Raw genomic sequence first — 15,019 nt, forward strand, 5'->3', positions numbered from 1 at the left:
ATTCAAATGATTCTGTATTTTATTGAGAAATTCAACACAATTTTAAAGAAAAATGCAATAAATAAACATTAAAAAAAATTAAGACAATAATAATAACTCAGTTATCGTCATCTTATGCGAGTGCCATTGCTAACATCGTCCTTTTAAATTACTGCGAAGTGAGCGCCCAAGTGAATCAAAGAGAAAAAGCAATACTTCGGCATACCTACGCAGTAGGGATGGGCACGAGTAGTAAATTCCAAACTCGAGTGATCGAAGGAATTCCTCGAGGATCAATCGAGTACTCGTTATATCGAATCTATTTTTAGAATGCAACGCATCTGCAGCAGGAATAGGCCTGATGATGAACGGCAATATTACCAACCAAACATGCAATGCTTATTCTCCATCAAAACAGTCAGAGTTATCAGAGTATTAATTATTTATTTTTGCAAACGTTCAAAACACATTTTCCTTACAAAAATAAATATGCGTCACACAATTTAAATGACGTCGAACCAAGGCCTGTAACAGTTTAAAAAAACAAAAACGAAACAAGTAGCCTAACCATTGCAAATAATTTAAAGCTGCAAATAAAACGGCAGCAAATGGACTATGGAAATACTCAGCGTTGTGATCTTCTCTACACGCCCGGGATTACAGCTGCGTCTTGCGCCGGTGAAAATAGCCGCCGACACCCTTGGTTGCTGCGGGTCTGCTTTCCCGAACTCACCGTTGTTTTTCAGGAGCATATGTTACCGCATAGTACTTTCTGGTAGCTCGATTTCACCTTATGATCTCCTATTTCTTTTAAGTATTTCAATTCTTCGCTGCGCTTTGCTTTAACCGCCATCTCTTAACTTTTTGAATTCTGGCGTGCCTGCACACGGCACGGAACGCGCCATGGAAATGGATGCATTTAATTTTCTTTGTGCCCACGTCATGCGTTAGTGGCGCCGACAGAAATGATTGATACATTTGCTTCAGAAAACTTTGTTTGTGTGTATATGCAAACTCGAGTTTGCCTGTCCACCAACCGAGTTCATTTGTAACGAGGAGTACTCGAGTAATCGATTCCTCACGCCCATCCCTACTACGCTAGGGCTTTGACTTCGAACTTCGTGATTCGAATATAATTCGAATATCAAAAAAATAAATCAAAATTCGAACGAATATTAGGCAGCCCTTAATATTCGAACCTGTTATGGGCAGGCCAAGAGGTAGAACCCATGCAGTCTATTCATAATATTGTAATGACCACGGAAGAGGCAGTGAATGAAGTATTGATTAGACAGCGATTTATTAGAAACATAATAAACCGTTGGAACACGCAAGACCAGTAACCATAGCAACGCCTGTAAACAAATCTCGCAAAGCAGGGCTGAATCCGAATACTCATACTTATAGTATGCATTTTATAGTACGCCACAAATATAGCGCGTCCGAATGCTCAGTGTGCATTGTGTAGTATGGAAAACGTTTCCGAATGCGTACTACCGCCACAGTATACAACGGTAGGTCACTACGTTACCAGACTACGAGTCTGGTAACGAACGAAGAAGAGATGGCTGACCCGACACTACCGCTTACGGCTTAGAAAGACGTCATAGAAAGAGGCGAAAAACGAGACATTAAAAATAGTAAAAAAGTAAAGTAAGTAATTAAGTAAAAAGAGACATTTTAAATTTAATAGCAACGATGACAAGACGGAAAACAGGTAACTTATCAAGGTAATTTTGCCGGCATCGGAGGGGAGACACGTCATCTCCAAACATCCGGTGGAGTTTCGGCGGTGTTCGGAAGCGTTCAGAGGCGTTCTACGCATAGCTGTAGACCGTTCTAGGCGTTCTACACATAGCTGTAGACCGTCAAGTAGTAGACACTGAACATAAATAGTATGTACTAAGTATTCGGATTCAGCCCAGGTATTACTGAAGGCACTTAATGGTCAAAATAATATTAATAAATATTCGAATATATTCGAATATTAATATTAATAAACAAACGAACTTCGAATATGATTTTTGGGCAAAAGTCAAAGCCCTATACTACGCAGGTATGAATGCATGTCAGATAACTTGACATGGCCCCTTAAAAAGGCTGGGTAGACAACCAAATATTAGCTCGATATCACCTTTCTCGCCCTGGCCACCCGAATGTAAAAACAAAATGTTATTCTCACTTCACGCCTGATGAACAATAAAGTCTACATGCATGTTAGAAGCGATTAACATCAGCAGCGACACGAATATGAGGATGAGGAGGAATACTCAACCTGTATAGACTAGTGAAGACTTTATGCTCTGACCTTTCAACAAAATATCCTATGCATTTAGAGGATTAAACTATATTGGAGATTTACTATTTAATCCATGAGTTAAATAGTACAGCGAATGGCTGTTCGCAGATGAGGGGGATTATGATAAGTGGGTCTGCTTTGGAGCATTTAGCGTGAAAATATCTAAGCTAGTCGCTTAGTGCAAATAAAATGTGTCGCCTTTTTACAAGCAAAAAAAAAAAGGAAATTCGAATTGACTATCCAAGTCATCTTCTCCTTGTTATCACTTTATTCTAAGTCTTATATTATAAGTCACCAAGTGAAAAGACATTTAAACAAATATAAATTGCAGACTGCCTGCTACGCCATCTGACCGCGCCAATTTTTCAACCCCCATTTAGTGGGGGTTACTAGCAATATGCTGTACCACATTTAAGGTTGGGTATATGGAATTCTCTTTTTTGGCCATTTTTGCAAAATTATTTGAAATCCTTATCATAACCCACTTACAGCCACTGAGTTAGAAGTACTGACATGAAAATTAAGCAAGTCAATCATCTGTGCAACAGGCAGGGCTCGGAAAACTCCAGCCAATGATTTCCAGACCCACCGAGTGGCATTGGTCAGTAAGTACTAAACAACCGGTCGTACTGCACTCCCCCTCCCCCGCTCCCCGCGCGTGACCCCTTCGTGCATGTACTCAAAGCCCGTGACCCAGAGCAAGCTTCTGTTTTATGTTATCCTGCGGTAGCTACTGGAGCTAGCTAACTAGCTAATGGCTCGCTCTCGCGCATCCGTGTACGCTTGTGCATGATTGCGTGTCGATGTACTTGGAATGAGTGGAGTCCGAGTCATCGTTGAAGGAGAGGGGGTAGGACCATTTGAGTTTTGTGTTTTCAAAATCTGCTGCCATTCCGCAAATCCCCTACCCAACCTTTAAGAACAAGCACCTGGGTGCCATGTCCGGGGAAGGTTTGCAGCCAAAGATCACGTCTCGGCTATCCAGGGGGAGAAAGTGTAATGCGCGCCGGTCCGAGGCCAACACCCAGTTGGTGTACAGAATGAATAAGAGCGATGTGCGGCCAATCAGTGTGGTAGAGGGCGAGGGATTGGAAGAGCTAGCTTGGTACCATGACCCCCAATAAGTCATTCCATTGAGAACTACTGTGACTAAACCCATGGAAAAACACAAGAGAAGGATGAGCAAACGATGAACTGATAAAAATGTGGCAATAAACTTCAGTAAAGCCAACAGAATATAAAAGGAAAGACATTCATAAAACAATGCATTAAAATGTCAGCATTTCGAAATGCAGTGTCAAAGCTCATGGAGTCAATGGAGCGCCAAACTAAAAAGGAGAGTGCCCCTTTCTTGTCTTTCCAATAATTCAGTTTTTTTCCTGAAAAATGTACAGGTTGGTTACCGGTTAATGGGTGTTGGTCTATCGAAAGCAAAATTAACCAAAACTTACATCCCCAACTCGTTCGATTAAATTATTATATCAATGCTGACTTTTCCCCATAACAAATATGTCTAACAAATTTTACAATAAAGTAGTGTATTTTTTTTTTTTTTTTTACATATTGATACTGAATATATGTTTGTGTCTCATAAAGACTGTATTGTCAATTTTGCATTTGATTTATTGAGATTTCGCCAGATCCTACCTATACTAAAACCTCTCTCACTATGCTCTACTTCACTTTATTGGCATCAAATATTGACCCAGGTACTCATCAGATGTTGTTCTATGGTCCAGCTACCAACTGATAACGCAGAAGGTGGTATTCAACCTAAAACATGATTTATTTCAGGTGGAAATTAAATCTTCCACTTATGCTGTGTTCTAGCTTTACTCACTCTAACAAAGTACTATCCACATTGAATATTTCACATCCACAACAATTGTTCTTTTGGTTCCAAGATTACATATAGCTCTTGTAGTTTTGGAGATAAAATCCAATATCCATATATATTGGGTATGCTATTTTCATAAGAAAACTCAGACAGAAATAAGCGTAGTAATGAAGGTTAATAAAATAAACATTGAATGCCCTTAATGTTCTTGTGTCAAACTCACACATATCCTACCTTTTCTACTGTTATACAATATAGGCCATTCCTAGTGTAAACCCTCAAACGTTAACACTACAGCCATTTAGTCTGAGGCATAACATCTACCAAAGAGGCTACAACGTGTGACACACAGTTCTGATGGTAAGTGATATATAACTTGATAAATAAATAGATACATCTTCCCATTACAAGATGCAGTTTAAGAGAAAACTAATGTCAGTCAAATCTCTAAATGATCCATGTTTTCTCAAAATGAAAATATTTTCCACGCAAAGATGGAGTAAATAGTACTTCGCTCCTCTCGCAAAAGTTTTTGGACCCCCAACTGTTGCAGCTGGATGTTTAACCTCCTCAAGATGTGAATAATTAACAAATCGTACACAAACTAAAAACATCACCCATACGTTAAATGGACAGTCCCTCCCTGGAGAGGAAGGTTGAATTCTGTTTCCAGACGTCGTTGAACATAGTTTGATAGACAGTCAATGTGATAATTAGATGATTTATATTTCATACAACACAACATATGCACTGTTGTTAAAATGTTAAAATATAATATAAATGATGACGACGATTATGATCTTAACCTTGCAGTATGAATTTGACTGTGGTTCTGTGTTGATGTGGTTATTGTCACAGCCCCTAGTTATGGCCCAAGCCAACTTTGTTATACTTTTTTGTTTAGCAAGTAAGCATAATACAATACATCTGAGAAGCATAACCCTCTAGGAAGCAGCAATCACAATGAACTGCTCTCCAGACAGAGCTCCCCACATCATGGCGTTAGCATACCCTCTCGTCATCACTTTGTGGTGATGTGACACCAGAAAGGTACTTTGTCTTCACAAAATTAACCGACTGTTATTTAGTAACAGTGACCAGTTACTATGCTTAACATCATAGAAGTCAAACTCAAAGTCAAATGTCTAAACATGTTTGGTTTAATATCCCCTTTCAAATTAGACCGAGCCCCAATATTCTTTTGAAATTATAACAACTCAGATTTGGTTAGGTAATCAAACTGTTTCAGTTTCAGATAGAAGATCAGCATTTCATTTCAAGTTGTTAATGTGTGAAGGCTTTATTGACATGGAACTTATTAAATGAACATGCTAGTAAATAGTCGCTGTAGTTCTATCTTTAGTCTGTAGTTACAGACAGGAAAGTATGTCATAACATGGAGGTAGGCCTGACTTTCTGTCTGTGGCTAATTTGAATGAAAGAGGTGGATTTAATCAGCCTTAATCTGTTTAAACCGGTATGATCCCAGATCAGCCACTTAGGAGCAATCCACAATCCGTGGCCCTTGACACCAACACCAAATAAATTGTGAGACATGCACACTGCCAACACATTCGTATGTACAATTTTACCAAATAATATAGTTAACACTTGTTACACTCATTGTTTGAGCCAACAGCTATACGGATTGGTTAAAGCTTTCCATAAGGTCGTATATAAATGTGTGCTACAGTGTAAGTTGCACCCAAGTTAACGAGTCATCAGCACACCGTCAATCGCAATATTGATCTGCAATGAAATTCGTTGCGTTTATCGGGTAACTATAATCCATTTTACAAAAAGGTAGCAAGCATGTTAGCATTTATACAAAACTAACTCGTACTAATTGGTTACTTCGGTCTGGAGATTTCCCTGCCGTTTCTCTTATATCAATTCAGTTAGAGATAACCCAATCACATCTCATTTGTTTACATTAGCTAGCAAGCTAATGCTGGCTACCTAGCTGAAATGTAAGGGAACGTTAGCTCTCTGCCTAAATACGTACAGAACAGGTTCATCATTTCTACAAAGAGAAAATGTCAAAAATCATTCAACTAACTAGGCTACGCAAAAACCTTGACCTTTCTTTGGTACATCGTGTATCTCCTTGAATGATCATAAAAACAGCGAGCTCCTCCTTTGCATTTTTAGCTGGTACAGGGAATAATGCGAACAATCTGAGCACTTTGGTCTTACAAATTGCCCTGAAGTTTTAAAGAAAATATGTATACAGATTTAGTCTGAATGCTTGTTGTATCAGCCAAAGTGGCCAACCCACTCGAACAGCTTGGTACATCATTTCATGGGATCATACATGCTCATCTTACCTGATCATCAAATCTATTAATGACGGCCTGGACCCATTCCACTGGTTTATGTGCCGCCATGGCAGGGCGGATGGCAACCGCGGTTGCTCTCCTTAAAAAACCAAAGTATGCAACAGAACCTGATAATTCTATTTATGCATGAAATTGCGTCCTTAGTCGATTTAAAGGACGAGAGCTGCTAGTTATTTTTTCCTTTCAGCAAGATTCACCATGCCACCGCCATGACACACCACCGGAAGTCTTCCTCGGCTAAATTATTGGGAGGTTTCGGAGCGCGTGCGTCAACTACGTATTATTTTATTCATGGCCCTATAATATGCAAAAATAGTGTACAATATATTTATCCAACTCCTGGAATTCATTTAAGTAATGCAAACTTTTGTATGTTTAGTCTTTGTAATTACTTTATACCTGCAGATGTTTATTTGCATTTTCTATGATTTAGATAATTAAAGGACACATTCAAATATCTATCCTTACTCGCAAAAAGCACCATCCAACCATCGAGGGTGGGCGAGCACAACTGGCAAAGTCGCAGGGGGCAAAACCAAATGACAGTCATGACCGTCTGTTTGTGAAGCTCACCTAGAACAGACAGAACATGTCATTCCTCTATTGGCCGTTAGGTGGTTCGCAATAGTTCAATGGAGAGTGACCCGACACCATTCATCATCCTCCATTCACTACCAACGTGAGGAAATGTGGTGTCCTTATTATACAAAGATAAAAAAAAAAAATGGTCCTCTTTCGGTTAGAAACTCAGTGGCTTGTTCATCTTCAAATTGTGTTTTTTCCAAGGTCCTAGTCGACCGTTAGATTGCATTACAACAAATATGTTAATAATTGGAAATGTAAGGTATGAAATGCAACTTTCCTATGCTATGGAGTGCCTTGGAGGCAACCAAGGCAGTTGGTTGCCTCAAACAAGATGGTTGTCGCCATGGCCATTAAGAGAGAGGTGGGCAAACTTTATTACAAAGTAGTAATTACAAAGTAGTAGCCTACAAATGTCTGTGTTGTTTAACAAAGAACCCCCGTTTTTTTTTATGTGTGTGGGTGTTTTTTTGTGTGTATAGACCGGTTGATACATAACACACACAAAAAATAAATCATTAATTTTAAATGTAAATGAACTGTCTGAAATGGTTCTATATAAAACTTGTTGACGAGCCAAATATGTACCAGGCTATATAACCCTTACAGGTTCTGTATAGAACAACTTATTATTGTGTATGCTTCCAAAATGGAGATTTTGGGAGAGAGTTGGGATTGTTTACCATTTACAGGTCATTTAAAGATTAAATATTGACTAATTTGTTAATTATAAAGTTTGTAAGTGGTTTGATGTATGTCAGGGAAATTATGAAAACATTGGATTAAAAATGTTATGGATTAATTTGTGAGATTGGTTGATGAGCATCTGGGTGCTTTTGAGATAATTATTTAACAGTAAGGTGAGAAATAAGGTTATTATGTTAAACTATGTCAAAAAGTTTGCAGGTCTGTTGATTATTGTATTAAATTGCCAAGTTGCAGTATTTTTATTCTTAAATACATGTCATTATATCAATCTCTCCAAGATAAATTCATGTTACCCTCTAGCCTGCTAGCAACCTTCTACTAGCTTTGACTAAATGCAGTGGGAATGCCTCAGGGTAACGTTTGGCATGGTCACAAATGAGTAAATTGAATCTATTACCTGAGGAAATCTTCTCTAATGGAACTACTAATTCCATCCCTATCCTGTCAAACGGTGTGTCAACAATTGGTAATGGTTATATATATATGCCCTGGTCTGGATAATCCCTGGCTGAAGTAACATAGTATAATAATAGAATATTGGGACACTTGAGTATACATCCCTGTAGTGATGGTTGAAAACTATCCATGTACGGGGTCAGCTTTTCGAACTTCTGAGCGCTCATGAATCCCAGTCTTTTGCCAAGTCATACTGCCAACAACCACTTGCTGTTTTCATATGAAAACTGCCTGCTCCGTGGTGCACTCTCTGAAAACCTGGGAAGTAGGACAACCAATGGATGAGCGGAAATAATTGTCTTGAACGATGACATTAGTGAAAAAGCAAGCAGAAATTATAGAAATAAAAAATAAAGCATAATTTCCAAGGAAGAAGGTAAACAATATGTACCTTAGTCGATTACATACAGCAGGACAGTAAGAATGGACAATGAAGAATAAGAAAACTAAACTGGTCGGTGACATTTCATTATATTTTGCTCATTACGATGTTATAGAAATGATTTCTGTAACATGGTATTGAATTAACATAGCCTACCTACATACAAGTTGGATGCTTCATCAATGAATTAAAAATTTAATTTAATCTTTATTAGTATAAACTATGATGACTGGTAATGCAAAGAGAAGTTTTGACTGGGCAGCACTAGCTTTGAAACGTGCATGTACTATAACTGAATATCATAGTATGCAACAGATAACCTGAAGCCATTTGGCAAAAAGTATCAATAAGGTACGACACAGTTAATACATACAGGTGCATCTCAACGGTCGCATTCCTCCTGTCAAGCCACTCCAGAACCAGAGACAACGTCAGAAGCATCTTACCCAGGCTAAGAGAACTGGTATGTCGCTCAGTGGTCTTTCGCTCATTTCATTGGAAAACCAAGATCCCAGAGTCTGGAGGAAGAATGGAGAGACACAGAAGCCAAGTTGCTTGAAGTCTCAACAGTCGGTGATGATTGGGGACCCATGTCCTCTTCTGGTGTTATCCACTGTGTTTGATCAGGTCCAAAGTCAACTCAGCCATCTCTACAAGGACATTTTGGAGCACTTCATGCTTCGTTCTGCTGGCAAGCTTTATGGAGATGCTGATTTCAATTTCCAGCAGGATTTGGCACCTAAGCTAAACTGCGAAAAGTACCAATACCTGGTTTAATGACCAAAGGATCACTGTGCTTGATTGGCCAGCAAACTCACCCGACCTGAACCCCATAGAAAAAATGTACGGGGTATTGCCAGGAGAAAGATGAGCGACACACGGCCCAACCAGGCCGACGAGCTGAAGGCTGCTATCGATGTAATCTGGGCTTCCATAGCACCTCAGCAGGGTCAAAGGCGGATAGTCTCCATGCTACTCCGCATTGATGCAGTAATTTATTCAAAAGGAGCACAAACTAAGTACTGAGTAAATATACAAGAAAATATTTTTCAGAGGGCCGACCTTTCCGGATTAAAATTACCGGTCTTAATTTTCTGAGAAACTGAATTTGGGGTTTTATTGAGCTGTAGGCCATAATCATCAAGATGAATGCAAATAAAGGCTTGAAATACTTCACTGTTGGTGAAAAAAATCGATATAATATATGGGTTACCTTTTAAATTTAATTATTGAAATTAATAAAAATTTTCACAATATTCTTATTAATTGAGATTCACCTGTATGCATGAACTCCAAGGAACCGATTCTGTGAGAGAGTTAAAAGAGTTTGTCCGCCCATCACTGCATCCCTGGACATGAAAAGCTTCGTAGCCATTCGCACAAGGTTTTATTAAAACCCAAGTGATACCCGCCTATATGTGCAATTTCACTGTTGTTAATGGGGGAAAATCGTTTTTGAACTTTTTCAAGTCCGAGCCAGGGCGACTATTCACGGCCACGGAAAACATCCCTGAAACAGCACGTTTGCGCTCAGCATTTACTGCCATGATAATGTGACGTCAGACTCGGCAGTGAGAAAGTGTTGTAGTGCAAGTACCGCCTCCCGGCTGTAGCCACACCCACAACCTCCTACAAATCTGTTTACGTCCTGTTCTGCTCTTTGTCGCGACCGTGTTTCGGCCTGCTTCCATTGTTCGAAGCGACACGATAAGAAACCGAACGTTTTTTAAAGATGCTGAAATTGGTGAATGAACGGTATGAGAATTATAAGGGGTATTTTTAACCGGATGAAGGTGAATACACATAAAAGTTTCAGGTCTAGTGGAGGGATGAGAGACCGGTGTCAGGGTGGGGGCAGCATGAGGCAAAACAATGTCTAGCTGTCTAACAAATAATACAATCCACTATACTCCCCCGACTTGGAAAGCAAAAAGGAAGACATTCAAGCCCATGGCCGCAACAGGGGTTACCGGTCGCAGGCAGGAATAACCTCACAAAGATATTAACTCACTGAATGCGGTGCAGTTTGTCCATATTCGTAAAGAGACCTTGCATTGGCTGGCATACCGCCAGCCTTGCCTTGATTGTTTTTCCCGCCAGCCATGCAGATCGAAGCAATGACTAAGACTTTTACTCGCTCAACTAGAGGCCCTGGAGAACCCCAAGCCTATCCGTCCCATCAGGGACCAACGAGGGGACCTATCTAGGGGGGGAAAGCATGTTCCCTGGAGGCCTCACAGGCGGGAACAAACAAAGCGCGGAGGGGACACAGACAGGCCTGCTTCCGTTCATGGATCATTGGATCAAAGATTGTTGCCAAATAGGGGAGAAAGACAATGTAAGGAGTGGCTGGCAGTTCACACCAACCCGTGATGTGACTTACATCATCCAAGAGGCAGAGGAGGATGAGGGCATATGTATTGACAGGAAGCAGGAGCAGGTCAAGAACCAAGACATAAACAAAAAAGCTCTACAAAAAGTACACAAGCACCACATCCAAACTATGGTTGTTAATGGTTCTCCCTATAGCCTAACATGATCAGCTCCCAAATACAAACCTCATTGTTAACTGTAAAGATAAAATCTTCCTAGATGATTCAGAAGCAACTCATTCCGTGTTGTCTTCCAAGGAATGCAAGCAAAATTTGGTCGTTATGTACATGAGGTCGGAGCGGGCGGACAACCCTTTATGGAAAATTCACTGTCCCCAATGTACAAGACGGTGATAAACAGCTCAAACATTTTTTTCCTCTGTCTAACCAATGTCCGTCCAACCTGAGACATACAATGTGTCGGCTATGGCTGAGTGTCATATGCATCGACACCGGCCTCGCGGTTACCTCTAATGCAAACCCAACGATCCAAGCATTGTCGTGTGTGTTACAGTCACAAGGTTACTTTTATTCATGGGACTTTATTCATGGGTCAATAGCTGACATATTGATTACAGATGCACACCATTGCATGCAGTCAGGAAGAAATACAATAGATGCCAACAAATGATTTGCATCGTACTGCCATCTTGTCTTGTGATGGCCAATTAGCAAGGTTTGAGAAGGCATAGTTTGAAGAAGAGTATCTAACATCCATGTTGAATAAGTAAATATTGCTCTGGAATGAGGAATTGAGACCTATTCTGGTGGAATTTTGTTCTGTATGGTTTTACAATGTTCAAAGCTCAACACCGCATTGGATCCTAGCAGAAAAAACCTGACATGACTTGTGCTGAATTATGTTGATGGGCTGTCAGGGCGGGGTGGTGGGTGACGCATGGCCTCAGGGGCACTACATCTCCCACGCACCGGGCTGAGACACAGAGTGTGGGGTGGAGCTTGCAAAAGCCGACACTCTGTACACCAAATTGGTAGCAAGAGCTTTTAGTTCCACAGATCGCTGCAAGTAATCCTTCTTCTTGGAGCACCCATTTGGCCTGGAGTAAGTACTCCATGGGGGTGCCATGGGTTACCAGCTGTCTCTATTCCCCGCTCAGGAGGTCGACATTGCTGTCCCATCGGTTCAGTCTCATCTCCGCCGGTTAGCAAGATTTGAAGGACGTTCATTCCGCCCATGGCCACTCAGCTGACCATAGCCAGCGCATCGCTGTCTGCTACCGGTCCCTGGCCCCCTAACTACCTCCCAGGGAAGAGGGTTTGGCTTTCCTCAAGTGACCTAGCCCTCAAGACGTTTTCCGAAACTCACCCCCTGATTTTTGGGCCCTTTTTGATTCTGTCAGAAACCCCACAGTGGTCAGACTCAGGTGGCCTTCCAATGTGGAGGTTCATCCCACCTTCCATGTTTCTCAGTTAAAGCCTGTTTCCACCAGCCCTTTGTCCCCCCCCCCCGGTTGCAGCTCCTCCACCACCCCGCATCATCGATGACCACACGGCCTACAGTGTCCGGCGGCTGCTGGACGAGCGCCATCGGGGACAGGGTCCACCAATACTTGGTGGATTGGGAGGGTTGGTATAATTCAACCTCTATTGTCTGCGTCTGCGCTTGGGTTCCCCCCTTTCGATCATAATAGGGTGTGCCATAACAACCAAGAGGCTGGACTACTCATCCATAATTATTTGACCAAACATAATCACATAAGTAAAGGTTGACATAAGATCTGTTTCAGGCAGTTCAGGAGAGGTGTTTTCTGTGGGAGAGACACCCCTGGCGTGGGGCTGAGAGATGTGTAACTAAGCAGACCTTATACATGGATAAAAAAGTTACATAACACACTAAAGGAATGGGGAAAACCATGGTGATCTTTTGTATGCATACCTCTACACAGTATCTTCATATGGTTGACACAGCTTACCATGCTTCTTTGAGGTTCATCACAAATTGTAAAGCTCTGACTCACCATTGTGAGTACTGTCGGGTAGGATGGCCTGCATTGACCACCCGTAGGCTGTCATTGGTACACTTTCATATATAAGGCAATTATTGGTGTGCTCCCAATCTACAATGCGTCCTTATCGCGCAGAAAAGAGCTGGAAAGTATTCTTTTCTATTCTTACGACTTTTTTATACTGTCGGTCCCTATGCCCGTACGGAAAATGGCAAAAGGGCTTCTGTGTATTCTGCACCCAAGGCATGGAATACGTTGCAGGAAAAGTTGAAACTGAACTGTTTTCCATGAAATGCTTTTAGATCCAAAATGAAAGACTTGGAGGCAGATTTTTTAAGATTTCATTGTTTTTAATGTCCATGGTTGCGAGTTCCCTATTCTAACTTCTTAGTAATTCTTGAATGTTTCATATTTTGTCTTCTGTCTGTAACTACGTGTGCGTTGTATGCTGCTGCCTGTCTTGGCCAGGTCTCCCTTGAAAAATAAATGTTTAATCTCAAAAGGACTTTGCTGATTAAATAAAGGTTAACCAAAAAAAATAATAGCCCTAACCCTAACCGTGGGTTAAACGACATAAATATGTTAATGAAAATAGGTAATGATGATTATGTCATATTGATCACACCTTGTGATGGCTGGTTAATAATGGGATTCAGGACCATGATTATCTTGAAGCCTAGACTCCAAAAATCGTAAAACGTCCTGGAAATGTTTTAGAAAAACGATAGGCCTACTGAAACAAAAGATACGCCCTTCGGATATTATTTGGCGTTTTGGCAAACAGTGGTGTGACTATTCTCACTGTCACGCCCTAGGGATATGATTTTGGTGTTTGGCAGACATTTGTTTAACTGTGACTCATCTCTAGCCATTGAGATTATTATCTCAGGATCGTCCTACCTACTCCAAAGGTCATTGTTACAACCTGTAACATAGTTTCAAAGTATACAAATATGCTCATTTTCGGGTCCTACTGGCCTTCTTCCCACACTTCATCGGGAAAGGCTCAAATTGCTTACAATCCATACATACCAAATGTATGGTCATGGAATTGTTCTTTTCCGTCTCCTTTCCGATTTGTAGGCCTACATGTTGTGTAGCGCGATACAGGTGTGATTAGAGAATATCCTGCGTAATATCGATAAGATGTGTGTAATCCTATCATAATTACCCAAATATTTGCTGATTATTGTGTACAGTTTCTCGCCAAAACGTCTCAAATGTACAGGTTATAACAACTTTCTATGGAGGTTGATGGGACTCTAAACTGAGATAAAGGATCTCGATGGCTAGAGTCTACTTTAATGTGCACTGCATCGTGTCCCACCGTCGAGTTTCAGGCTTCGTTTTATAAATTGGACACGTAGAAATGGTATTGGCTGGTTGGCCTGTGTGGTTTTCTTTCGTTTTCCTTTTAATTCCGTCATTTATGCTTTCTTCTATTTGTGCTAAATAGCGGCGCCTGACTCCAAAACTGTGGGTGTCAAGCAATGTGACTGACGTTGTTGCAGTTTGCTTTTTAATTTATGATAATAAAATGCTGACTGTTGGGGTAGACTCCGCCTTTGTTATCAAGCTACTACTGATGGGCAGGGCACTTACAAAGTGTAATTTGGCTCGGCTCACATATAAGAGCCAGCTCTTTTGGCTCCGAAACTGCTCAGTTACACCACATCGCGTATTCCAACACCTTACCGTAGCATATTGTGCAGCATTTGTTTTGCTGCACGATATCGATAGTATACGAAAAACAAGGAGTAGACCGACATAAACCAACAAGGCAAAACCCTGCCATCAGAAAAACAACCAGCAGGGGCCGCTGTTTGGCCGATATTAGCATGCGTAAGGCTGGGGCTAGAACACTGGCTAGCAGCAGCCAGGCTAAGGTAGCTAATCAGTCAGTCAGTGCAGATGGGTCATTACACGGGTTTGGGAAGTGGGAGTCGAATTGCCTCAATTTAACCACCAGCGGTGCTCCATAGCCTGGTACTGGAAAACAGTGAGTAATACATTAATAAACGCAATTACTTTGACGTGGCACTTTCCATTGTAAAATAGCTATTCAATATTATGGACTAATGGTGAATGCAATGGGGTG

General features: G+C 40.9%; 2 protein-coding genes across 9 annotated transcripts in view; one reads left to right on the top strand and one right to left on the bottom strand.

The window, feature by feature from the left end:
• Positions 1–6,701, bottom strand: part of nf1a (neurofibromin 1a) — a 75,467-nt gene extending 68,766 nt beyond the window's left edge. For all 4 annotated transcript variants that reach the window (XM_030380781.1, XM_030380782.1, XM_030380780.1 and 1 more), the window contains exon 1: positions 6,443–6,701. In XM_030380781.1, coding sequence (XP_030236641.1) covers positions 6,443–6,502 — 60 coding nt within the window. In that variant the 5' untranslated portion in view covers positions 6,503–6,701. The remainder of the gene's footprint in view (positions 1–6,442) is intronic.
• Positions 6,702–14,761: 8,060 nt separating this feature from the next.
• Positions 14,762–15,019, top strand: part of myo18ab (myosin XVIIIA b) — a 66,424-nt gene continuing 66,166 nt past the window's right edge. For 4 of the 5 annotated variants that reach the window (XM_030380465.1, XM_030380466.1, XM_030380461.1 and 1 more), the window contains exon 1: positions 14,763–14,920. The gene's annotated coding sequence lies outside the window, so the exon portion shown is untranslated. Of the gene's footprint in view, positions 14,921–15,019 lie in introns of all 5 variants that reach the window. The other variant, XM_030380459.1, reaches the window with a different exon arrangement.

Source organism: Gadus morhua, chromosome 16 (assembly GCF_902167405.1).
Source record: "Gadus morhua chromosome 16, gadMor3.0, whole genome shotgun sequence".
Lineage (NCBI taxonomy): Eukaryota > Metazoa > Chordata > Actinopteri > Gadiformes > Gadidae > Gadus > Gadus morhua.